Source organism: Phalacrocorax carbo, chromosome 4, assembly GCF_963921805.1.
Source record: "Phalacrocorax carbo chromosome 4, bPhaCar2.1, whole genome shotgun sequence".
In the NCBI taxonomy this organism is placed as follows: domain Eukaryota; kingdom Metazoa; phylum Chordata; class Aves; order Suliformes; family Phalacrocoracidae; genus Phalacrocorax; species Phalacrocorax carbo.
Window position 1 is genome coordinate 54,986,008 of NC_087516.1, and position 27,392 is coordinate 55,013,399.

The window sequence follows — 27,392 nt, forward strand, 5'->3', positions numbered from 1 at the left end:
AATAGCTCCCACCCTGCCTGCATGTCCAGTTTTTCAGCCTAAGCAGGGCACAGTGCGTACCTTAAGCTTTCTCTGACATGGAATTCAATGAGCCAGAATGTGTACTTAGCAGCTCTCCTGAGTCCCCCAGTTTAGTCACAGCCACAATCTGTCTGTCATGGCCCGTATCTGACTTAACTATAGAGGTAAAAACACCCCACCTAAGTTAGGTTCATTTATCCCAACACATTGTGCTTTTACTTGTGTGGTATTATTATTATTGTTTTCAGCTTTGGTGATAGATGTTTATCAACTTGGAGCAAAAGGAAGCTTTTCCAAGGCAGATGAGTGTAAGCTAGCAGAGTTATTTGGTGGCATCTGCCACTGTTTTTATCCCTCTAGAGCACCTATAGTGTAGACCTGAAATAGGGCAATCAAAAATTATGCTCAACTAGATCAGAGAACAGTTCCTTTTGAGAGAGGCATTTAATGCTTCTCTAGTGGGACATAACTGCACTGTTTTTCAAGGGATTATCACAGTAGATTCTACTCACAGGGAAGACAAACTTCAGTATAAAAGGATGGCAATACACAGACGTTTTCTGGGATATTTTAGATTTTTCAGTGCTAGTAGAGTTTGTTAGTTCCCTCCCTCTGGGCCCTTCCTGTAATCTTTCCCTTAGGGGAGTCCAGCTCTGATTACACATGGAAAGTGCTGACACGGAATAGGGGAGCGCTTAGTCTGAGAAGGCCCAATGTCTAGATGAGATGAAGGAGCTGTGCATGTCCTGTCTTCTGCTGGATTTATATGGGATTTGAAATTACCAGCAGTTGCCAAACTACTACTCATTGTACCTAGCTGCCTGTTTCAATGGGACATGAGAAAGGAGAAAGACTTCTTTTTGTCTTGTGCTTACAGCTGAAATACTAGCAATTTTCCTGATAAATATTGCTTTAAGGATCAGTTGCTGACTGTATTAATTAATATTACCTCAATAACATTCAATATGATGCTTTTGTGTGTTAATAAAATGGAGAGGAAGGATACTAAACCTGATAATGCTTTTTAAAATTTTTGCTCTTATATTCAGCTTCTGGAAGTAAATGGAATATGGCCGGCAACAAAGCTGCACTGATCAGCTGCCTGCTGATACAGAAGCATCCTGGTCTTTTCCTAATTTCATTAAAACCTCAGCATATCAACAACAGCTTTTGGCTTGTGCGTGATCTGCACATTTACTCTATGAAATGTATCTCTCAGGTTTCCCCCTGTAACCTGCAACAGTTTCTGACCTATTCTTTTCTCCACTTGACCTTCCTTCCACTTCTGAGGGGCCAATTATAATTGAGAAAATGTTTCAGAAACAACACAATTGGAAAACTTAATAGGAGAGGTTCTTTCCTCAACTGTGGTCTCTTTGTGGCTGGCATCTGTGGGAGTTACATATGCTGACCGAGAGGAATTTCCTTGGGGCAAACACTATAAACATATGATATAGAGAGGACTGTGCTGTTTGTTAATGCTGGTGCAAGATGCCTAGTGGAGGATGGGCAAGGGCATGTTGCTGGAGTTTTTCAGACTATTGACAGACTGTTGCAAAGATTCTTAGTGTCTCTTGACTGTCAAGCAGTCCATAAATAACTCCTCAGTGCACTCAGTTATGCTAAAGGCTGCAGCATCCTTGCTACATGCAGGAGGTGGTCAGGAAATCACCTTTCAGAAAAATCATGCTGGGTTTTGACTTCTGGTCTCTGTGTCTCTGCCTTCTGAAGTGTCACCACATCTTTCAGCCCTAATGGCAAAAGGTCAGGCATTCGATGAGTAGCTCAGTCCTTCTAACAGTCTGTCTAAGTTGGGTAGTTTACTGACATCATAGACCAGTGTAGCAGCACAACTCCAGTTAACAGTGATACGATTCTCTGCAACAATGATTGAAAGTGGCATAAAATAAATAACATGAATATCCTGAAATACTTACTGACTTACTGCAGTGGAAATGTCTCTGTAGACACGTGGTTAGAGACAGACTGCTTGACACATATGCTCTGGATTTTAGGTGCTGGTTCCCAGTGTGGCATTCAGAAACCTTAGCCAGGAGTTTTGGCTCTTGGAACGGTGCCTGGAAAATTCAGAGTAGGATCAACTACTGAGCTCAGCAGGAAGCCACCCATAATTAATATGCACACCATTTTCTGATCAGCAGAATTTCTGCCTTAAGCCCAGGGCCTGGAATTATTTCTTAGAAGTGGATGCTTGCACCTTTTCTATAAAAGCATAAACCTTCATTCCTCCTCCTTTTCAAATGTGAATGGAGGAAGGGGTGCCACTGGGTTACCTACCACCTTCACCTTCCGTGGGATAAGCACATGTTTATGCAGGAAAGAGAATAGTCCAGGCTTTTTCTCTGCCTGAAATTGAAGCTGTGCCTTCCAACAGACCAGAAAACCAGGCCTAATAGTGGTATGCGTTCATAGCCTATTAGTCAAGGCATGTTTTTTTAAAAGGTGGAGGTGTTTAGTTCCAGCACGTTTTCCTGTGACTGCTCATTTGTTTTATGCAATGACTATTTAATATAAAATATATCTTAATAGAAGATGTAGAAGGTATTTAAGTCCTCGCATGAAAAATACAAAAATCTGATTTGAATATGTTACTGGGAAATTGTATTTAAATCTTTTCAGGTAGAGGAGAGCATTTGGTTTGTTTTCATGTTTAGGTTAACATGCAAAAGGTGCTTTCACGTTTTTGACATCTACTTTCTGTTGGATGCTAGTGCCTTTCTCCAAGAATTCCTATGTTGCCTGTGTGTACAGGGCACATTCAAAGAAGGGCCAAGAAGAGTCTCTCCCTCAGAGATCCCGATAAGGCTAATGCATTAATTTGGTTAATAAGCTGCCTGAGAGGACTAGGAGAGTTCTGGATTTGGGCTTAAGCTGAAGGCATGTGGAACTTCAAAGGAAAAAAGGTTAAATTTCTCCAGAATTTGGTGACAAGTGAATGGGACCATGGGAGGTAGGCTTCCTGTGTATAAACCTGATTTTTTTCTTTTCTCCCCTGTGATTTAAGGCTCAGTCGAGATCTGCTTTGTCATCAGAGGGATAAAAGCCTTTGAGAGTACAGTAGACATTCTTATTTTGGGGGCCATAACATTTGCAACTGTATCCAATTGTTACAGAACCTTGCATCTCTTGTGAAACACATCCCAAGGACTTGTTTGTCCTCCCCATCTGCTCTTAGCTCTGCCCTTCATTCCTGAGACCTGCAGATTGTATGCAGAGCCTGACTCCTTTCAGTTTCTGTCAATATGACTTTTTACTTAGTCTGAAAGATGGTTATTAAGCAGTGAAAGCAAAGCACTCCTCCACTTTGCAACACACTCAGACCCTGCTTGTGAGGAAAACAAATGACTTGCAATTTAATGTAACAAGTGGCAGAAATAATTTGTCTTTAAAAATGTATTTCTTTTTGGAAAAAAAAAAATCTTGATTGCCTTTTTTATTGAGCTTCCTACAAATACATGTCTTGGGAACATTTCACTTGTTTCTGGGATGTCCAAACACAGCTGATTGCAGAATGGAGAATTAATAGTTTAATAAAGAGTCATGAGATTGAAGACATATAAAGTAGCCTTTTCTTTTGGAGAGTTTTTTCTCCTGATTTGCACTGTCAGATTTTCTCCAAAAACATATTTTCAGAGGATATGTATTGCATCTTTTCACTCATTCAAATGTTCATTGTAGTGGTTTGAAGTAATACTTGAGGCCTATAACATTTGGATTATGATTTACCCAGCTGTGCATACGTACTGTAATGTGCTGCCTCAGAACATCAGTACCGTGTTTACTGCACTGTCACTGTTGTATAATTTTTACTAAATAAAGCTCTTAACTGCTGTGCAGAGGTTAATAATCGCTTATAACTGCAGCAGTCATGCAGACTACTAGTGGGTTTTGTGGAAAACTTTCTTTAAATTAGGATTATAGTAAGCATTTCATACACCATTTTAATTTTCCCATTTGATTATGCAGTTTTGTGTCAGTCTTACATGAAAACTCAGTTGAATCCTTTTCCTCTGGAGAGCATCTGAGCCAATCCTACCACCACAGTGTTTTTATTGATGTTCTACATCCTATGCATTCTTAAGTGAGAACAAATAACTGCATTAATAGGTAAATATTTATCACTAGAGGGATTAACCACAGATGTCTACTAATCTTAGTAACACCAAGTTTAAGGAAGTACATGATACCTTTAAAAATAAACTCTAGAGTACATTTTGGCCCTAAAAGCTTATAGACAAATGATACTGACAGCCCAGTCTTCAAGTTACAATATGTGGGCACCACAGTCTGCCTACAAAGTGCATATTGTTGATTTGGGGCCATCTTAGTAATTTGTGCTAAACTGCTAAATTGAAGGACTAGTGGCATCAGACAACCTCACCAGCCCAGAAGCAGCGCTTTCCAGGCTTGACTTAATTTCCTTTGTATCCTTCATTGACATTACAGAATATTAAAAGCCTCTATCTCCAAGGCATGAGGAGACTGTCATGCTGCTATCAGCCCTTCTATGGTTAAAGGAAATGTTTGAATTACAGGTTTTAACAATTGTGCTTTCAGGAGGAAAGGCACATTCTCATGTGATCATCTTTCCCCCTCTTCCTTCCTTGGGACAAAAATGTTTTGAGAGTAACTTCAGTGGGAGAATACAGGCAAACAAGTACTTACCACCATATGAATTTTTAATTGTCAGATGTTTGTAAATAAAGGGGTTTAGAGTCACGTATTAGATTTGCAACAATTCTCTTTCTAACAAACTTTCACTGAAAACCAAACAATAGCACAAATGGCAGGTCACTTCCATTATGAACTTCTCTGCACACATTCATCAAATTCGAACAGGGTATTTTCAGGGCTGAAAGCTTTCTTGCATAGTTTGTAATTATCATCTAGCTTGTAATTAAAAGTGGTGATTTTTTTTTGTAATTTTGGGGAAAAATAAATAAAAACAAATTAAAAGGAGATTCTGAACGTTCTCTGGAGAGCAGCATAAACCACCATCAAGACTTCAAATCTAAGGAATGTGTGCCTTTTGGGTCATCATTTTGAAGTCCCCTAGTCTGACAAGATGCAGAGGCTGCAACTCAGCCTTCTGCTGGGATAGAAAATTGGGGGCAAACTGCATGCTTCCATAAAAAGGTAACTGTGGGGACAAGTGTAGTTGGTCAGCTGGTTTAGGATATGTATCTTACTGTCAAGAAGGAAAATGGAGCTTGCATGAGTTGTTGCATAACAGAATGTCTGATGTCTTTTTAATTGGGAATAGCTAAACTAATTTCATTTATGACTTTTTTTTTCTTTTGTTTTTAAGCTCTGTTTTACCAGTGATAGATGTATTATTTTATATTTATATCTCTATATAAGATGTAAAAGAATAGAATACAAAGTAACCTTTATAATTATATCAGAGTAAATATTTACTGTCCCTGCTGAGGTGTCGTTTAAGTGCGTTGTGCAAGCCCTCAGTCTTTCAATGTCTAGTGTTACATTCTGTGTCAGGCATCAGAGGTTTCTCACAGAGCTAACACATGGAGAGAACTATATCAGCACGGGACACCACGGTAGCAACTGCTATGGAGAAACTCAAGTCAATAGCTGGACCAGGAGAAAATGGGTTGCTAAGAGTTCTCTGATCAACCTTGAATTTAAAGCTAGCTGCTTGAAGATCCAGCAAACAAAACAATTTCTTGGCTTGGAAAAGGACTGTGATGAAATTCAAGTAAAGAAATTTAAGGAGCTTACCGTTCAGAAAGATGCACAAGGTCCAGATTTCCTCCTAGAATGGTATGCATTTGCTGGCAGGTACAACAATTTGTATCCCATAATCACATGCAAAAAGACAGTAGCAAAACAAAGAAGAGTTATTAACTGATAAAAATTTAAGATTTTAGACCAGGAGTACAAAAGCAGATTACATACAATGTTAATTTTTAATGACAATTTCATTTAATCTGCCAAGACACCTCTAAAAATGTAATGCTAAGTGAGTAATTATAGAACATGTGGAAACAGCATTATGTTCTTTTATTAGGTCTTTTATAGCCTTTCCTTAAAGCTTCACAGCTTTTCCTAGATTAGTCGCTATTTTTCCACTGCTCAGGCCTATTTTATTTTCTTTAGTAGATTGCTCTTTGGGTTCTAATCATATATGTTACGGCTTTGAAGATTGGAGTAACTAGTTTTAATTAAGGCCACAGCCAAGAGTTGAAAGAGAATGTTAAAGCAAAGATCTTTCTATTCAAATCCTTTCCAAAACTCAATTTTGTTGGATTGCCCACAAATTAGTTAAAACAACAATTAAAATAGTCCATACTTTTACAGTTTTATTCCCTGTAGTATCTCATTACATGTTAGGACCTCCAAGTGTTTATGCCCACATGGAAGACTACTTACAAAAATACTCCAGGAAGAATGAAAAATTTACTCACAGGTAAGTAGTGACAGAATCAGGCCCTTATCTGACTTCTGAGCACTAATCCTTCAGAGATTTAAGATACAAATTAATCCTATTAATTTACAGATTTTATACTTGATTTAGTTAAAAAGTGTTGAGGGGTAGGAATGAGGAGGGAGTGTTACCAAACCACTTCTTATAACTGAAATAGCAATTTTGTCTCACTGTGTATTTCTCGCATACCAGACAATTAACTGGTCCTCTAGCAGAGCGTCTGGTGGAGTACTCAGTATTGTTTTACCTGTCTCTTTTGACTCAATATAGTGCAGCAGTGGATCACCTAGATTACTTCTGCAGTCTTGCAAGGTTGTGAATCCTCCCTGATAATCTGGCCATTAGCATGATTATTTTAGTAGTGGTTTTGTGTTGAAGGCTATAGACTAGGCCAGGCAATTCAGTGCTTTGTGTTTATGATGTATACAACCTTAACCGATAGACTCACAGCATCACATGAAAAACTAAGTCATTAGGGTCATCAGAAGTCACCTAATACAGCCTTCTGTGCCAAGCTGGGCTAACTTTGAAGCTAGATGAGGTCACTCAGAACGTTTTGTTTTTTTTTTAATTGGGTGTGGTTATTTTTGGTAAACCCAATTTTGGTTTTCCAAGGCAAATATGAATATAAATTACAGTGTGGAATTTATTTTTTCTCTGTTAAATACGCATACTTTTTAGCACAGTGACTAGAGAATAAATCTATAACTGATTTTGGCACTAAAAGATATGTACGTAACATATACTGAGCGTAGTACCCATCTGTTGCTGAAATCTCTCTCATTGCTTAGAGCAGTTCTCAAGATTTGTTTCCCTTGTGAAGATTTGTGTCACTGTGTAACTTGCTGTCTACTGTGAGTTTAATTCCCTGTGCCTACTCCCGTTCCGTTGGCCCTGAGCAGGCTGAGCAGATTCTATCTGTGCAGTTTTAGAGCAACTGTGCACCAGGTTTTCACTTTCACTTTGTGTTTGCCGAGTAAGGAACTTGGAGCAGCAGTAGATTGAACAATCCTAAATGTTAGAAAAAAATATATAAACCTAAGCAACAACCCAAAGCAAAACCTCAGCAGTTTACTTTCAAGGTTAGTTTCAAGTTTACATGCAAGTAAACTTGTTAGAACCTAGCCATCTGTACACTATTAGGTGCGTACTTGACAAAAAAAAAAAAAAGGTAAATAAAAAAGCTGTCAGATGACTCTTGAACATTCAAATGGCTCAAAGGCTCTTTGTGTGGTAATGTTGGCACAGCTCCTAAGTGACCAGATGGAATTTTATTAACACTCAACAGGACAAGGGCTGAGATTTTGTTTCTTAACTTACTATATTTGAAACGCTTGTAGAGAATGTGTCAGAAAACTTGATATTTTTTCCTACTACGCAAAATTACACATATACCTTCCCTTAATGCAAAGATGTTGACTGCTTCAGAGGTTGTCGTTTCTGCAAGGTGGGTAAGAAAAGAGATATAAGATATACGGTAATCTACATATCACAACTTTTTAGCAAATTTTAAACAGGTGGGTTTATATACACAATTAGTGGTCATATAAAAAGCAGAATTTAGAAATAGGTGTTTTAATAAACAGCCTAATGTATTTTTATGCGACAACAAAAAATACCCAAGTATTAAAATAACCTTGATTTCTGACGTCAATAACCACTGATAGTAGTGATGTCAGATTTCCATTTAAGGAATCCGATAAACGTACAAAACCATGTGGATTTATGTGAATCCTCCTTTTCTGGCATCATCATGGGTTTATTGTCTGTAAGAAATATCTGAAAACTGAAAATCTCTATTGTCTCTGGTAAATCACAGGATGACCTTCAAACCAGACAGCTTAAGAGGCAAAGGAGCAAAATCTGTAACACACTGTGGACTCATTGTTTGCCCTGTGCCTTTTAAGTGCTTCCTTTCCATATTGAAGGTTTTCAGGGAACTCGTGATAGCTAGAAACGTGCTGTGTTGCAGATTAGGATTTCATAACGTCTGACTTACTTTAGGCTTCACGAAGAACGCCGATGTGACATACAATTAGAGTTAGAAGTACTAATTTTGAGCCTGGGTATCTTATTCAGGCAAATTTCTCACTGTTGCTGGTGAAGGATGAGCCTGAGGGCTTTGTACAGATCCAGGTCCCATATTTGCTCAGTAACTCAAACTGGGAGCATAAATACAGTTATGACAGATATTGTACTGTGGACTTATATTGTATAATTTATATGTACTTACTTGCATAGTGTAGGCCAAAGACCAGATCCAGAGCTTGTTGCAGTTAATGAGAGTTTTCTCAGCTTCTTCGGTACCATTGCCAGCCCTGGAACTTTGTATCCTCAGCCTTGTATTGCCTGAATTTAATTTGTTTGTTTATGCATTTATTTTATTTTTATTAAAGCCCCAGTTTATTCCTTTCACATAGAAGACAATAGGCCCAGTATCATTACAAGAGGAATTTGTTTATTGAAAAAGCTAACAGTATATTAACTTTATTGTATAGATTAGGAATGTATACTTCAAATTTAAAACATTGTCTTGCATTACAGCAACTTGCAAATGTCCATTCAGGCTAACTTCTGGCATTACATACCTGTTATTTTGTTGCTTAACAAGCCATATTTTGTACACAACTTGGAAAAAGTATAAAGAATTGGGAGTTCCATTAAATTATGCAAGGAAAAAAAATCTGTTTTTTCTAATATTATGATAGATATATATATTAAATCAGTGTTTGTTCTAATATAGTAAGGGAAATAATTTGAAAGACAATTAAAAAATATTTTATGAAAGTGTTTTCCTCTTACTTGTTTATGTAATGTCTAGATTAGCATTTGCCATCTGTAGTCAGTTAACTTGAATCACATTAGGATCAAGACTTTTAGAGTAGGTACGGTCAGAAAAGGTTATATGCAGTAGCAGATGAAGATCATCCCAAAGAAAAGATTAAGCTGAGAGAGCTAACAGTTTTAAATGTGCTGTTTCTAGACTGTACTATTTCTGTAGATTAATTTTCTTCTGTTTGTTTTCTATCAGCTATTCTCTGTTCTTGTTGTCTTGACTTGACAAAGTGTCTCTTGCTAGATTAAAAATGCTTCAGGCAGAAAGCATCTGGTGGGGCAGAAGAGGAAGGAACAAGAAAGAGGACAAAAGAACATAATTAAACATCAAACACGAATGAAAAAAGAGCCAGGAAAGAGATGCAAGCCCTGCTAGTTGTGTGTGGGGGTGGGGGTGTGCACATGCACACGCAAGCCTTTATTTTCTATACTCCTGCTCTGTATGGTTGTCTATTTATATATAATAAATAATTGTAAGGAATGATAGCATTGATTGCTGTTAAGGTTGCCCTTTTATTTACTTACGAGATCCTGTTTCAGTCATTTACTGACTGTTCAGGAAGAGCTATGCCAAGTGTCCGCTTTAGGCTGTCCATTTTCATTTGTTTAGTGGGTTTTTGCTTTAGCAGTAGCAAGAAACAGGTTTGGACTGTTGTCTGAAGTATCAGTAGTCATTTAAGAGACTATTTTGGTCCTGTTGTTTTTCCTCAAGAATTTTTTAATTCTGTGCATACGCTGGACAGTACTTCAGGGTAATCTGGTGACAGAGACCTCCTGTTGCCTCAAGGACCCTACCTCTTGTGTTGCAGTACTTGGAAGCCATGTCATAAATTAAGGTGGGGTGGACACGTATAGAGGAGAATTGGTCTGACAGTTAATAGTTGAATGTTCCCACAAAGAACTGGATCCTCCTCTCCCCCAAGGCACACAGTTCATGTAGAAAATATGGTAGCAGGCTGCTAAACACCACACAGCTGGTCACTCGTTCCCCCCTGCCCCCAGCAGGATGGGGGAGAGAATCAGGGGAAAAAAAAAAAAAGTAAAATTTGTAGGTTCAGAAAAAGATAGTTTAATAAGGCAGAAAACGAAGGAATAATAATAATTAATAATAGTAATAGAAGAGTATACAAAATACGTGATGCACAATGCAATTGCTCACCACTCGCTGATCGATGGCCACCCAGTTCCCAAGCAGCGGACAACCCCCCCCAGTATATGTACTGAGCATGATGTCCTATGGTATGGAACAGCCCTTTGGCCAGCTTGGGTTGGCTGTCCTGGCTGTGCCCGCTCCCAGCCTTTCGCTGAAAAGTCCTTGTCTAGTGTAAGCACTACTTATCAACAACTGAAACATCAGTGTGTTATCAACAACTGAAACATCAGTGTGTTATCAACAGTATTCTCATACTAAATCCAAAACACAGCTACTAGGAAGAAAATTAACTCTATCCCAGCCGAAACCAGGACACTATCTCATGCTTTGTTGATACCTACCCGTGTTGTGTTGTGGTCTGCTTTATGAAGTGCTGAGGATAATTCATATCTGCATCTGAAGACTACAAAGGAATCCAGAATGTGCAGTAACTCTGGGACCTGACAATCAGGAGCTATCTCATTTTGGGAATCCCAAATTACCACACAAATACTTAAATTTTCCATGTTTCAGTTCTCCCATTCACTCATGGTATATTGATTCCATCATACCTTATAAATACCCTGTGAAGACAAGCACACTAATATCTTTGAAACACTGTGACATAATGCAATGATACTGATGTTATAATTGCCAATGAGAAAGGAAGTAATCCTTCAGAGAGTATTTTTTAATAGTATCTGGTAAATAAGACTAGAACCATATGCCAAGAAGGAGGATAAGACAAGACATTAAGTAACTGTTCTTTGACAGAGCATTTATCCTGAAAGAGACAGGGGTCCCTTGGAAAAAACCAGTATTCATCATGTATACATCTTGGCATGCACTGTATCATTTGGCAGATATTGTACAGGGTCAAATATATGTGGGTTGATTGAATTCTGGAGCTTCCTGTGTTTTTAATACTTGACTATGCAACCTACTATCACTCTAGCAATTTTTTGTTTGCAGTAGTATATGTATTTACTATATGTGTTTGTGTATACACACCTACCTCTAAGAGGAATTATGGAGATCTTACAATAAGGAATACATGCAACTTTTGCATAGATATGTATTTTACTTATTTGGGGGATTACATTAGTAGTAGAATTTCTTTAACCAACTTAAGGAAAACGTGACAAGTATGTGTATAACTGGGGAAAAAAAACAATGAAACTTAAGAATGCAGAATGATGAGCAAAACGAAAAAAATCATTGAGATAGGCTGTAAAAGTAATTATTTTGTAAAGGATAGCCTTTGGGTTGTTTCTGTTTTCTCTTGTAATATTCAGTTCATATTTTCAAGTTGTTTTTCTCCCAAACTTGAGGGCTAAAAAAAATGTATAGAGACATGAAACCTGATATTCTCAGGTATTTGCGACTTACTGAGAGTAATGCCTGTGGAGAAATACCAGCTAACACATGGTAATATTGTGACTATTGATGACCTGGGAACTGCATAATTTTAACTTGTTCTTCAGAGGTGCTGCAGGAGGCCGCCAAACCGAACAATTCTTTTCAATAGCTGGGGCTAAAAAGGCAGAATCTGGTTGACAACAGAAAAAGGTAGCTTGTAGCTGAGGCTACAAACAGTGGCCAATTGGTTGGTTCTTTCATAAAGCCAGTTCATTGCAGCCTGTAATAGTTTAAATCCCGGAAGAAACCTACTTCTTGGTGGCCACTCTCTTGTCCTTCAGCAGGGATTGAGAGGGAGACCAGCAGTGCTGAAAGAAAGGATATCTGCAACCTGAGCTTCAGCTCCCAAGAATTCTTCACGTGAGCTGTCACATATTATATTGCCGCAGATCAGACCCATGGGGGGCAGGAGAGAGGAGGAGCATAACGCCCATCACATCCAGCAAGCAGAGGTGCGCAGTGGTGCGCTTACAGAACATGCTTTCAGATCCTTAATTGTGTGTTTCCCTTCTTTTTTCTAAACAACCTGTTCAGTACATTTGTCTAGAGACAGCAGTGCCCACAACCTTAGTACTTCTAAACAGCATGGCTAGTAGCATAGGTTTTGACACAATCACACTATCTGTCAATGTGGGAACATTTTATCTATTAAATAACACTGCATTTTTGATAGCCACTTACACAGAGTAAGAAAAATCCATATAAAACCATGATACACAGGTTTTTGTCTCTTGCATTAGCTATATTCTCAGGATATAAAAAAGTTGGGCCTTAAACAGGACTCGCTATTTGAAGGCTTAGATTGTGATATACATTTTATAATTTTCTTTTGGTTTTGACCTACATCTGTGCCTGAGCTGTTATTTCTCTTGATGGTGTGATGGTGTGGTTGGTACTTTTTCCACATAAATACAGCAGGAATATTAGGAAGATTGCTACTTCTGCACTACATTACCTGTACAGATTTCCTTGGAAGAGGTTTAGAGACTCCACGTAACCTAAGTGGGCAGATAAGAACTACACGAACTCCCAAGATGCTGAACTTAGGCTTTTTACTATCTTGCAGCTTTTCTTTCTGTGTTACTGCTGGCAGTAGCTGAAGCGTGAAAGGACATTTCTGTTTTGTAAGGACACAGTGCAGGTGCCCTGCCCTGCCTTAGCCTTTTTCCCCATATGGGAAGATTGCTGCAATGAACTTTGATTTTCCTCTATATTAAAAATTCTGATGCTACTTTCCAGAAATGCAAGTAGCCTGAATAGTAATCTGGAGAGATAAATAAAGATTGTCTTTAAAAAACTGTCTAAAAAGTAAGGGAAAAGGATGAGATCTATTCAGTATGGCTGAGGGAATTGGGGTGGTTTAGCCTGGAGGAGGCTGAGGTGGGAGACCTTATCGCTCTCTACAACTACCTGAAAGGAGGTTGTAGCAAGGCGGGGGTCAGTCTCTTCTCCCTAGTAACAAACGATAGGACGAGAGGAAATGGCCTCAAGCTGCGCCAGGGGAAGTTTACGTTGGACATTAGGAAAATATTCGTCACCAAAAGGGTTGTCAGGCATTGGAACAGGCTGCCCAGGGAGGTGGTGGAGTCTCCATCCCTGGAGGTATTTAAAAGAAGGGTAGATGTGGTGCTTGAGGATATGGTTTAGTGGTGGACTTGGCAATGGTTGGTTAGCGGTTGTACTCGATGATCTTAAGGGTCTTTTCCAACCTTAACGATTCTATGATTCTGAAGAAATTAACAGATATGCATGAATTTATGAAATTAATATATTTATTTAAAAAGTCCTATGAACATGTGAGAATTAAACCAGAGGGCACAGAGGAAAATTATGTATTACTTAAGGTAGAGACAACAAGACGTTTTTCTTCCATTTGGCTAATCTTGATACAACACATCGCTTAGGATAAAACAGGCATCTTACCTTCTTTATTATCAGTTTTATAACGGAACACTGAATACAGCCACTGAAGTTTTGATTGCAGATGATGTGTGTTTCTTGCTTACTAGGGACCCAGTGAGAATTTAAAAGGCTTTTGTCTATCAGGAGTCCCAATTAGTATTTCCTGTTATGCTCTGCATGTCTCCTGGGTATTCGTAATGTAGTTCAGTGAAGATCAGGCACCTGGAGAAAACAAACTGTATGAAAATAAGATGGACAGTTATCCGTCAATAAATGTAATTCTTTACAAATTGGTAGCCATCTTGTATAGGATTTTGTCTGCTACTCCTAGTAACAGAGTACCAGAAAAGATCTTTCCATAAACTGAGAACCATATGTCTTCTTTAGCTGAAATAATTACTTTTTCTATCATTAGCTGATTTTTAAATGAAATTCATCCAGCACAGATTCTCTTTCAATCAATATATTTCTTTTTTATTTATGAAAATAGCTATTTCATCCTTCTTTTAGGACCTGTTTTAAGCAAGACCTTTTAAGGGCTTTCCGTAAATCAGGAAGAGTTGATAGGTTAATTTCACTGAATTTTGATCAGTTTCTTCAAGACATTTCCAGATCTTCAGTGTTTAATTATGAAATGTAAAGATACCTAAATCTGTACCACATTTTCATAGGGAAGGGACAAAAAATCTTCTGAAATGTTGTTCTTATAGTCTAGCCTTTGCAACTCAGGATTTAATTAATAGGGAAAGGATCATTACCATGCAGAAACCAATTACAGCAGCTACAGATCAAGATACCTTGCAATAGTGTACTGTGTAATAGTTTGTGTTAATAACTGTTGTTTATCTGTGACTACAGTGAGAATAATATGCAAAATTATTTTCAAAGATCTCCAATTTCCCCAAAGGCAAAAAAAACCCCAACAAAACCACGCAAAAACACACAACCAAAAAAAGCCAGCAAATGAACCAGAAAACAGGAAAAAAGTCATTTTAGCTAATCTCTGTTTCTGGTTATCTTTAGGTTGATCCTTTTAATTCTGCTTATGGACATGTTAGCGAGGGAGTTTAGAAGTAGTATGAAAAAAACCCCACCACACCACTCTGTTTGCTTAAAATTAACCAGAATTCTACAGCAAAGTGAAAATTTTGCATTGGCAAGAGATTCCAAGTGAACTGAATACTGGCTGATGCTGCTTTGTTTAGGTTTCTATCCTGATTTTAAATGCAAACTGACTAAGTAATTGTCAGCATGTATAGGCTGACCCGATAATTGCCAAAAATAATCAGGTAGCTTACTGCTCAGGTGACAATGAGTCATAGTGTGTCAGTGTTTTCAGGTAATAAAAATGAAGCTCCGTGAGAGATGGAGGTGTCAGAAGAACAGATGCTGAAGCAAATGGATAAATGAAAGAGTAACAACTCTCTAAGACCAGATGGTATATATCTAAGATTCAGAAAGTGTTTAAGAATGAAGCAGCTGAACTGTTGACAAAAATAGGCATTCTCATTAAAATTAGTTACTATGCTAGAGAAGTGGAGCAAATGTACCTAAGTTAAAAACAGGTTGCAGCAGGAGCCCTGCAGTTAATGATTTATCAGTATTTCCCTAGAACTAGTAAAATCAGCTGGGAAAAAAGTTAACCCACCTCAATGAACATGTTAGGACAGAAACAAACAAGCAGGATTTCTGGGGGTTTTTTTGTTTGTTTGTTTGTTTTTTTAAAAAAAGTTCCTCCCTGGTTAAGATGTCTGGATTAATGGATTTAAGTGTTAATCTGGTTAAGGGCCAGGATCAGCCTCAGGACCTGTTCAGCACCAAAGATGCAGCTGATAACAGGAAATACCATACTGGCTGTGGAGAAACGACAGAACCCAAAATCTTTTCCAGCTTGCTGGATCCAAACAGGTGGTCCAGTAAAGTCCAAACACATCTGGGGATATTTGTTTGGCCATCTTCTTTTCTTGGTGAACCAGAGCACCAAGGCGCAATGTGGCAATGCGGCCACCTGTAGCCGAAAGTCAGTGCACTCAATTGTCCTGTTTCTGACAGTGAATGACCAGTAGCTGATGCCTGGGAGAACATTGGGCAGGGCAGGAACATGAGGTGGGCAAGTACAGGGTGGTTTTCTCCCAATTTCCAGTAATCTGACGTTTAGGAACTTTCTAATTGAGAAGTTTTATGCATATCATAGTATTAATAGCCATGCATGGGCTTTAGTTTCCTCATGATTTTTTTTCTAATTGACTAAATTAAATGAATCTGTTTATAGTTCCAGCCTCTTAACAGTTCCACAGTTTAACTGTGGTGTGAAAATATACTTTCTCCTCTTTAAGTTTGTTGCTTGATAATTTCATTTTGATATTCTAGTTGTTGTGTTACAAGAAACAGTAAATAGTAGCTTTCTTTTCATTACCTTAGTCCTATTCAGGATTCCATACATCTAGGTAATTTTTCACCCTCAGTCATCTTTTTTTCCAAATTAGGAGTCCTTGCCTATTTAACTTTTCTAATTCTGCAGCATGGCATTTACAGCTTGAGGTGCCTAGAGTTGTATGCAGTATTTAAAATGTGGGTGCATCGTAGTAATTTTACAGCCATATGTATTTATAAGTAATTATACAACAATAATATGGCAAAATAATTTTCTAACTCCTGTTTGTTTCCCAACAAAGCTGTTGACCTTTGCATTGTCATAGACCATTTGATCTGGTCTGTCCTTACCAGGTCTACTGGTTGTGCATCCTCAGGCAGTTTAGATGACCTCCTGCTGGGGACAGCCCCAGGCTGCCAGTGGCCATCTGGCAGGGCAGCAGAGCAGAACAAGCACCCTGCAGCTCATGCTACACCCATGCGTCCTGGAGCGATGCTGTGTCTCTCCAGAGACTCAAGCAAACAGGGTTGCTTTCAGACTGCCCATTCCACTGGTGGCATAACTCACAGAAGGAACATCTCTAAGGACCAAAGAGGAATCTTACGCCAGATTGTCGCTTGGAAAGGTTACATACAGGAGCACCAATCTTGCTCAAGCGATGCTACGTGTAAAGAGCTACCTGCAGATAAAACCAGCACGGCTACAGTACCTGTGCCTGTTTGTCAGCTACGACATGTTTCTCTGTGCCTTGAGATCCTTCTCTGACATTGCTGACTGAACAACACCTGCAGGACAGTCTGTAATTCTCAGGGTGACTAAATTTCCACAGCAACCAGGCACAAGAGGACCCGGCAAGGAAAAAGGGAAATTGTTTACTTTGCCACCACCTCCGTCTCCCAGCTCTGGCCTGCAATGACATTGTGTAGCAGAGAAGCAAGATGGAGCACAGGTTCACGTAGCACAGGCAGATCCATCTCCTCTCTGTGCCAGGCAATTACTAATCCAGTCTGTATGTCAGATATGGTTCACATTGGGGTTGTCCCAGCTGTGTCCTGGCAGCATGTAAAACACTGCATTTGCAAGGACCCACTCTCAGGCAGGCCCATCTGTCATTCCTCAGAAGAGTAAAATGCTGTGGGAATCCATTGAGGCACACTGGATTTTCTCTGCTATTAGAGAAGCACTGTTACTTCTATTATTTTTAGGAGAAAATAGCTAGCTAAGTTTCTCCTGGCATTACCTGTCAAAAATTAATTCTTTACCACTGGCAGCATATATCTACCTCCTGATCAGATGCCAAGCTTCAACATATCCTGGCTTGGCTAAGAACAGAGTCGTTTGTAATGAGAGATTTGGGTGGTTTGACAGAAGACACTGTACACTGGGGAGCACTTGAGGGCAGCTGCTACAAAGAAAGGAGGGAGTGAGTGTTTTTTGGCAATGGTGTAAACATGAGGACAAAGTTCTTTTGTCCTCAATAAACTGTGTTTATTTTGGGTATTTTGCATGTCTAGGTAGATAAACCGCTGTATGGGACTAGGTATCTTTTGACAAGGTATTCAAGGGGAAGCATCTTAGCTTTTCCTTATGATTCAAGAAGGACCCATCCTGTGCATTCCTGCCAGCTTATTCAATATCCTGGGAACTAATGGGCTCTGATAATTTTAGGCCACCCTTCTGTGCTTTCTTTGGGGAAGGGTCTCTGAGGTCACTAAAGATCAAAAGCATGCTACAGATCTCACCAGTTGCTGGGCTTCCTGCTGCAGAAAGTAATTCAAGCCAAATATGCCTTCAGGCAGCCAGCTTCGGCATCAAGAAACCACCCCCACCTCCCCTCCACCTGTGGGAGGTTATCAAGGTTGGGGCAGTGACTTGGGAGGTAGGTGTTATATACCACAGGGCTCCTCAGGCACTGCTGAGTGTGGTTGTGCATTCAGTGCTCTGGTGGTGATGTGGGGCCTGCAGCAGAGTAGAAACACAGATGGTATCGGGAGGGAAATGAAGAGCGTGGGGTAAGGATGGCTTTGGATCTGGATGCTGGCCTAAATGAATTATGTGTCTGATCTTTGTGTCAGTTCCTAGGTTCTCAAATAATATAACCTCTAATAATATAACCACTTCTAGTCAAAAACAACTGTGGTGGGTCACTGGTGGATTTTCCATATAGGTTAGTTTGTATTGAAATTCAACAAAGTTAAAGTCCATACAAGAAAATTAAGTAATTTCTGAGGTACACACTTATATATTTAAGACATTTATGCCATAATAACACAAGGAGACCCATAAAATGGTATCATTCCTTCTGCTCAGTTTGATGTCTCGTTGTTTCCTGAGAGGCAGTGAAACAGGCTCAGAGGTCTCTGAGGTTAATACAGCCACCATCCCTGTAATAGCAGAACTGCTTGACTTTCTTTTCTTATCAGATCCGCCTGTTCCAGTATGTCACATTTCAATATCTATTAATTTTGAATTCCTTATCTGATAAGTTGCATGTATAATATAATAGTCCCTGTAATAACAACAGCATACTAGGTGTCAATCAAAAGATACAGGAAATATTAATATGTTCAAACAAACTCTCATTTCTTAAGAAAATATCTATACTGAAAAAAAGATCACAAATGTATAAAAATAAACTGTCCAGAGAAAAGCTATCCATCTAAATACTCAGCTAAAACATTCTAAATAACTTTTTTAACATCTGTCTTAGAAGATGGCTTTTTTGTGTACCTTGACTTCTTTCTGTGGTTTGGATGGAGATGCTGTGAGCTCAAGGCAAAATTAGCAAGCTGGTTCCTGTCCACAGAGGCTGCGTCCCTAGATTGGGTACCTTGTAAAACTCTTTGCAGTCTAGCCAGCATTCCTGCAGCCCTGATGCTAAACAAGGTTGATCAACTACCAAATTTTTACAAGATGAAGTAACAGTTGTTCTTTATAAAAAAAATTAGTGATTAAAAATAGGAACGAGTCACAGAAAAGCTCTCAGAAAAAAAGGTACAGTGAAATAAAATGGAATATTAAAGCATTCACTTATGTTAGTTTCTGACCATTTTTCTCTGTAAAAATGCCTCTGCAAGAGATAGGAAAAGTCTGGGAGAGATAGTAGTAATGCTGTGCCACCAAAAGCAACGTGGACTACTTTAGTATTTAAACCACCTCATTTTTATGAGTGTTTGTGCAGGAGTGGTTATCAGGGGAAAACAAAATGCAGCAGTAGATGGAATGGGCCAGACAGGTCTGACAGCTCTTGCCAGACTCCACTTCCTGACTTATCAGTTTGTATCATTAGGATATAAGGGATTAAGGTCTGTGGGATTCAGGGCTTTCCATCCAGATAACAGAACTAATTCTTCTGAAAGCAATCTGGTAAGCCAGGTGTAAGTATGAGTGACTCCCTGTGCTTGGGGTCATCAACAAAATAGTTGATACTTCTGTTAAACTTCTGACTTGATGCCTTATAAACTCACGACCTGATACTACACTGCTGAGCCACTGTGCCATAGGGAAAATTACTAGACTCAATTTTACGTTTACCATCCTAATCTTACCCCCTTAGAGCTTCCCAACTAATGGGAGCTTTCACGTGACCTTGCATATTGACAACATCTACTTATGCACATTTCCCTGACACTCAGCCAAAAAGATACCTTCTGCTGTTTTTATCCCGTGGGTTTTTATGTCTGAGAATCTGATCAGCCTATGCAGAAACCAGACTACTGGAAACAGCTTCTATAGAAAGAGAGGAACAGTCAGAAGGGTAATCAGGAGATGATCACAGTAAAACAGCAGCATTTTTGTACATGGAAGACAAGCATCTTCAGCTTCTTCATTAAAAGACAGGTTCAAGGAACTGTGAAACTGCAGAAATCAGGAAGCCATGTGTGCTTCTATGGTGAGAGCCTGCCAGAGCACCACAGCCTTTCCTCTCTGAATATCCCTGTCAGCATCGTCTCAAACTGTTAGGTTTTGTTCTTTTCAGAACAGCAAAAGAGAAAGAAAAAAAAAAAGATAACAAAACCTCCGAATATGTTTAAGGTATATTTGCATATGTCCGAGATTCTTAGGTTTCAGAAGTAAATGTGTCTTTCAAAGTATTGACCCTGTTTAGAAATGAGCCCGGCTTTGACAGAAGGAATCAAACTGGGCAAATAAAAGTCTTTCGTGAAGGGTGTTTTTTTTCCTCTGTGCCTGCAGCCTTCTGACATTGTGCCAAGAGGTCTGTTGATTATACAGTATTCCTGCTTATGGTTTCTTCTTTTGCACAGAAGGAGCAAGTCTCCAGCTGCAGTATGTTTAGAGTTGTAGGCTTGTTAGAAAATCAAGGATTATTGTAATTTATTTTAGAAACACACTTTATGGATATGGTTTCTAATTTAATTTCTATTATAATTTTAAAAGTACTTACAGTATCCAGTCGTATATAGTAAAATGGCAATTTGGCACATATTGCAACATAGTTTCATAAGACATTTTAAAAGCAACATGGCATACCATTGCCACACGTGTTCAGTGATTCTTGAGGTGTGTGTCTAAACTTGAAGTTAAATGTCCCTGTACGTTAGTGGGATGTGCCCATGCTCGGTACCATAAAAAATAGAGTTGTTCATTTCATTTCATTCACAGGAATGAAGTATTTGGATAGTCACATTTGAAAATTTTGCCCAAAATACGTCAGTCTGCATATCATATATAACTGTATAGTATTAAAATAGTCGGCTTTCCCAAGAAAAACTTGATATGGCACTGAGCAGAAAGGGTAGGTAGGAAAAAAGACTGGGGAGACCTTCCCAGTCTGTCATCTCATGGAGTGGAAGAAATAACAAGTATTTGAGGTAAAGCACTCATCTCTTTGCACTGTAAAATGAAATATTAAGTGGGAACTTGTCATTTATTGAGCACATGCAAGGTAGAAGAGGCTATAAGAGAGAAATAAAGTCTAGGTGTGCTCTCCAATAACAATAGCCTCTCTCCATAGTCTGTGGTGTGAAGGTGAATTTCCTACCTCTGCATTTTCTTCTTCCCCAGGTTGTGGGAACCACTGTTTTTTATATACAGAGTAGATTTAGTTGTCTTACTATAAATGGTTGCTACAGTTTCAGAGCTAAGTGTGTGAGTATGCAGGGAGATGAGATGCCTGTAGGATGAAAAAGAATTAGTGCTGTATTAGAGGAAAACCAAAGAGACTAATATGAGGGGGAGATGGGTTAGGAAAGTATAAGAGGAGGTGGAGCGCAGGATGTTTAATTGTAGGACTGGGCCTGGTCATTGGTTACTGTGCACCTGTGTCTTTTGACAAATTCGAGTGATATTTCCTAAAAAAATTATCTAAGCAATGAGACTTGGCAGTGCGTGTTCAGCTCTACTGTTGGTTAAGTGTCATTCAATGCATGTTGTGCAGAAAGCCCATTAGACAGTAACATAAGTCAGTACAAAAGAAAATGATAAATCTTTTTTTTTCCCTTCCTGGTAGGTTGTTCCCGGAGGTGTCAGTTCAGCACAGCAAGGAGAGGTGGTAGGGAGGCAAGTTTGAGATCTCAAGGAGCGCAACCAAGTGCAGCTGCCCCAAAGGTTTTTACAGAGCTGCCTGCACACTGCTGGCTCTCTGCATTTAGGCGTAACGGGATTCTTGGCTGTAGTGTAGCTAAGAACATGTTTATTATTGAATAGACAACCTAACTGCCTGATAAACATTTCATGACAAATTTCATACCTAAATACTGAGCACTTCAAAAATGAAGCATCTTACTTTCAACTATGTGGGGTATCGGGCTACAAAAGCATACGCTAATAAAAATGGAGGTAGGACAAAATCCACAGCTTTGGCTGAGAAGCTGAGCTGCTCCAGGAGGAGTGAGATTCCACCCTCTTTGTGGGATGCCTGCTGTGTTTCCACTGGGCAGCCAGTGCCTTGAAGACAAATAAAGGGAAGTTCTTGCCATGCCTCCTTTCCTTTGCACCATCCCATATGTGGGCAAGTGAAGAGGAGGCAAAGCACAGCAGCTGCCAACTCGCCTATGAAGGGGGGCTTACTACATTGGTGTGAAGCTCTGAGGCAGCACTGGCTGCCTTTCAGGCTCAGAAGATAGCAGTGATACATTGCAAAGAAACTGTACCTACGGTTCTGTAGGGCTTGGGTCAAGGTTTTTTGATTAGTCACTGGGGAACAAGAGACAGCTAGACACTATTTAACATTATTTGTGTTGAGTAACACTTTCTGCTTACAGACAGAGTTGGCATGGAAACTGAATTAGCACTCCTTTTTTAAAAGGATAGTCCATTCAGAGTGAGGTTAGTCATCAGCGGGCAAAACTCAGGCTGCAGCTGCTAACACTGTATACCTTACTCATGAATAGATGAAATACTCAAAATGGCAGCAGTCATGTTACCTTAACTTTTATGGGAATAAATGTGCATCTGTTGAGAATTATATTCTGTGGTTTGGGTCTTGGTTTTGGTGTTGTGTTTTGTTGTTTTTTGTTTGGTTTTTTTTTTTTTTAGAAAGAAGGAAGAGTTACCTAATTATCTGAAATCCACAACAGAACTTTCTTATTTCTACAAGATGCCTTACGTTTTTATGCATCAGTAGAATTTAAAGAGCTAACACAGTTCATATAAACAATGGTGCTTGTAACATTGTGGTAGAAAATGGCATAATACTTAAAAGGCTATAAGCTTAGCACTAGGGATCTGTGAATGTATAGCCAAGATGGAAGCCTACATGGCATGGAGAAAATGGCATTTTCAATTACTTTCCCTTTATTGATGAAAAAAATCAAGATGTGCTTATTTCCGTCATATTTTTTCCTACACACAAGGATAGAAGCAAAGAAACAGCTGCTGGTTTCCCGCACCAACTAGGCTGAGAAAATACTGATGGGTAAATTGCTGTTCAGTGGCATTTCATAAAGTGCCTGCTGGCATCCTGTTTTCAGATGCAGAATGATAAATATATATTTAAATTTGAAAAGTTTAATTTAATCTATAACCTTTGACTCCTGGCTTTTTGTATCCTCAGAATACAGACCATACATGCCTTCTTTATTGATACAGGATCTTGTTTACTTTACAGTAACTATTTACATTCAATGCTATAATGCTGTTACCAAGTCGATGAGGACACTGATTTCTCTTTTCCTTGTGTTTACCAAGCAGATAATCTAAGTGACGCCCTGAAAAAGCTGAAGATAACAACCTCTGACAGCACAGCAGATAGCTTGGAGGGATGCTTGGACTGTCTGCTTCAAGCTCTGGCACAAAACAGTAAGTTGTATGGACTTTTCAAAGTTTAAATCATATAATGAGATTAGTGAATCTGAGTTCACTGAGATTCCTCCCTACTGGAGGTAGTAAAATGTGGCAGAAAGACTGATTCAAGCAGTAGACTGCTGGATTGGCTGTTCTGGGTTTCGTTTTTTTTTAAACCCATCTATCTGTAACGTTCATCAAATACAGTGATGGTAAATACCTGGATATTTGGAACAGCTGTAGTCCAGTCCTTTTTGCAATATGATGAAGTAGCACGATTACTTTTGCAGTTGATCACTCAAGAAACAAAGAACAGGGATGGGTAGATAAGCCTGATAGGATGGGGAGAGGGATATGGGAGTAGCTTGCTAATTCTGGTTAAAAGAACATAGTTTCTTATTTGTAATGTATTTTTCCTCATACTTAGGATCACATATTTCTTATTGCCAGTAGTTTCAATTAGCAGAAATAGGCTGGATACCCAAAGATGGTCCAAATTTGACATGTGGTATGATAATAAAAATAACTTAAGAATGGAACAAGATGTCTTTTTTTACCAAAACCTGTAGAATGTGTGTCCCCACTCGCAGTAGGCAGAAAGGTATGGTAAATGAAGATGACAGCTTATAAGACTTTTCTGAGTTTAACTTTCTTAGCGCTTCAGGTGGTGGCAGAAGAAAAATCTGTGTACAATTTCAGGTTGAAAAATTTGTCAGGATAGATACAAGCCATGATTAGAAATTCTGTATTTAAAAAAAATGTTGGTCCTTTGTAAATATCAATATACTCAAAAGTACATACTATCAATAAGTCTTGTTTCTTTCCCATGAAGGTATCCTATAAATCACAGCCTTTTAGCTTAGCTGGTATAAAACACTTCATGAGTTTTTTCACAATATAAGCACCACCCATATGAAGTCAAATATGGATTATAACAGTCTCTGCATTTAATTGTGGTGGGTTTTTAATTCCGATTATTTTGCAAGGAGATGTCAGCCAGGAAAGAATAAAATATTTGGTTTTTAGATCAACCTGTTTTTTGAAGATACCGAATCATTGTTCTTATGGGTTTATTTATAAGGTATACCCAATACTTTAATCTAACTTGCAGTTGCATTTGCTATTCCCAGTATTTTAGTTAAGTCTAATACTTACATGATAAGTCGTAAAAAGAAGATGGTATGAAAAATTACAAAGTACTTAGTGTAAATAACAGAGTTTACCCTTTTGCATAGCAAGGTCACACAGCTATGTCACAGAACAAGTTTGGCAGATGCAAAATAATTTTGACTAATGCACAGCACACTTACGGATGCTTCCTCTCAACCAGATTACTCTCTTCCATCTCAGCCTAGGGCTTTGCTCTTCCTTTCAAAATCTTTCTGTTCTAGGCTCGTAGCTGCCAGATCAGATAAGCAGATTATTAGGATTTTGACCTCTCTTCTGGGTAGTCTAAAAAAATTTAGCTAACATCCCTCCACCATTTACTGTGTTCTTTGTGTGTAAGTCAGTAACATGATTATAACCCTGCCAAGATGCCATATGATATACATCTCCACATACTTTCAGTTGCCAAAGATTGAGGGCAACTAAAATAACTCACTGAAAATTGGATGGGACAGTTTATACAGCAGCTTGCTGGTGATTTAGGAGCCTGTATATCAGTTCCCTTTTAGGTGATTTAGACACTTCGATACCTAAGTTTTGCTGAGTCTCTTTGGACAGCAGGCTTTAGTCACAAGATAGCCTGATGATTTAAAAAAAAGAAATCCTCATAGAAAGAAGATTTCTCTTTTGCAATAAATTTTTGAGAACAGCAGTCCTTCAAAAGACTTCAGAGATTATGAGGTAAATTGCATGTAATAGATTGATTCAACAAATAGATACAGAATCAGCATTCTAAGCCCTGCAGTCTCTGAGTTATTATTGGGCTGCCAATATATTATGACCGTCCTTCCCTTGACCAAACAACCAACGAATGTCCTTTTTAATAGTTCTCATCCATCCAGTTAGTATCTTAGTATGGATTTGATTGATTGATTTGTTAGTGTGTATTATCATATATGTGATATCTAGTATATCATATAGCTATGGGATAAACACTGTACCCCTGTGCCTGTGTATAAATTACTATATAATAATAATTAAATATCAGATTGTTTATATAAACTACATGTTAATTGTAATACAGAAATAGTTTAAGACTTCTCAAATAGTTATTATGCTCTTTTTTAGTATGTTCCCATCTGTATGATTATATTAATGAAGTATACATTCTGATTATAGTTCAGTAAATCATCATATTAGAGTAAAACTAGAAAAATAAGCCATGCAAGCAATGGAGTTTATTTTAAGATAATTTTATAGGACTATGATTTCACTGGGAGTTCATCGTGGTATCTAAGTCACAGAACTTAAAATTTTATTCATTTCATTAAGACTCGGAGATAAAAATATTACTTTATCTTATATAAAATTTAATATATTACTAATACACTAATGCAACCCACTCCCATCTACTGCCAGCCAAAAACTGGCGGTTAAACCCAGTGTTATTGCAAAACTGAGATTTTTAACAAAGGAAATAATCATTCCCACAGCTTCAGTTTAGGCATATTGCATGTACCTATGATGCATCAGAGAGCATTACGCTGCTTTTAATGCAAACTGCATGCATGCAGCACAGGGTTGTGGTTGCTGTGGAAACTTAACTTAAATTCCTTACTCTCTAACAATACAGTGAGAACTATAGTTCCATTTACTTCGCATACGATTTTTAAACTTTTCATTATGGCAACACAGTGCAAACTCTACTTTCTTCCCATATTGTCCACCATATTGAAAGGGATGGCAAAGTTATGGTGAATATTATAGCTTTTAAGTTCTTTTTACGTAATCTGCTGCTTTTTCTTTTGCTTTTCACACTCCTTCTGACTGTTGAGCTTTTGACAATCCCAGGCAGGCTGTAGTGCCCTGGAATATAATACCTCCTCTCTGGATTTGTCACACCAATCAAATTAAGGTATACGCACACACATGTGCTATACTACACAAGGGTGAATCAAATAGTTTGCTGAATGTAATAATTGCTAGTAAATATTTGGTAAGCCAAATTCAAATGGTTTTAGCTACTGTTTGTCTAGAGAGACAGTTGTATAGCCCTTCGCATCTGAGGCTCTGGTCTGAAAATCCTGCACAGATGGTTTCTTTAGGAGACATTGTTTGGAGAGACATATATTCCTATTTATGCAGATATTTTACTGGCTGAGGCCAGTCATATATGGACTAGCTTGAGGTACTAGATTAAACTGAGGACTTCAGGATGAAAGAGACAACAATGACAGGAATAACAGATAAGCATGCACTAGAAATGCTTTAGACTAATAAGAGCATACCTTATTTTGTGTGGACTTCCTTCAGCATTCCCAGTGAAGACAGCTGGCATAGCTGGGGACCTTGCACCCATAAGGCCTGCAGAACTGAAGACATACAGTAATATTAAGTCTAGCTTACCAGCTCATGTAAATCAGCACAGCTCCTTTCACCTTGGTGGATCTACCTCATTCATGTAAGCTGAGATTCTGTCCACCTTGCCTGTGAAAGGAAAACACGAATCCCTGACCTCTCTCCCCCTGCCAGTGCTCACCATCTCTAGATTGCTAAACTTTCCATAATTTAGATTTTTAAAGTAAGGCTGAGGTGCATGATCCATTACCAATGTTAGCAGCCAAGAAATTGAATCAGCCATGTGCTGAATGAAATACTGGCTTCTACTGAATCAAGAGGTGAAATTCATATACTACATGTGGTTTCTTTTAAAAACTGTATATTAAAACAAATTACTCCATTGTCTGTTCTTTAGAATTTGGATTCTATCTATACAGACGTGGTTTGATGCGTTACTCTCAAGAAAGAATTTTGCTAATCTGGAATTAGACTATTTACAGTACTATGAAGCCTAGAATGATCATAACAATCAGAAGAGGCAAAAACTAAGG

At 38.5% G+C, this 27,392-nt stretch overlaps 1 protein-coding gene across 5 annotated transcripts in view; it reads left to right on the top strand.

Annotated features, from left to right (window-relative positions):
- Positions 1-27,392, top strand: part of RAP1GDS1 (Rap1 GTPase-GDP dissociation stimulator 1) — a 103,444-nt gene that overhangs the window by 14,280 nt on the left and 61,772 nt on the right. For 3 of the 5 annotated variants that reach the window (XM_064449989.1, XM_064449993.1, XM_064449991.1), the window contains exon 2: positions 23,299-23,409. In XM_064449989.1, the coding sequence (XP_064306059.1) occupies positions 23,299-23,409 (111 nt within the window). The remainder of the gene's footprint in view (positions 1-23,298; positions 23,410-27,392) is intronic. The other 2 variants (XM_064449990.1, XM_064449992.1) reach the window with 1 other exon arrangement.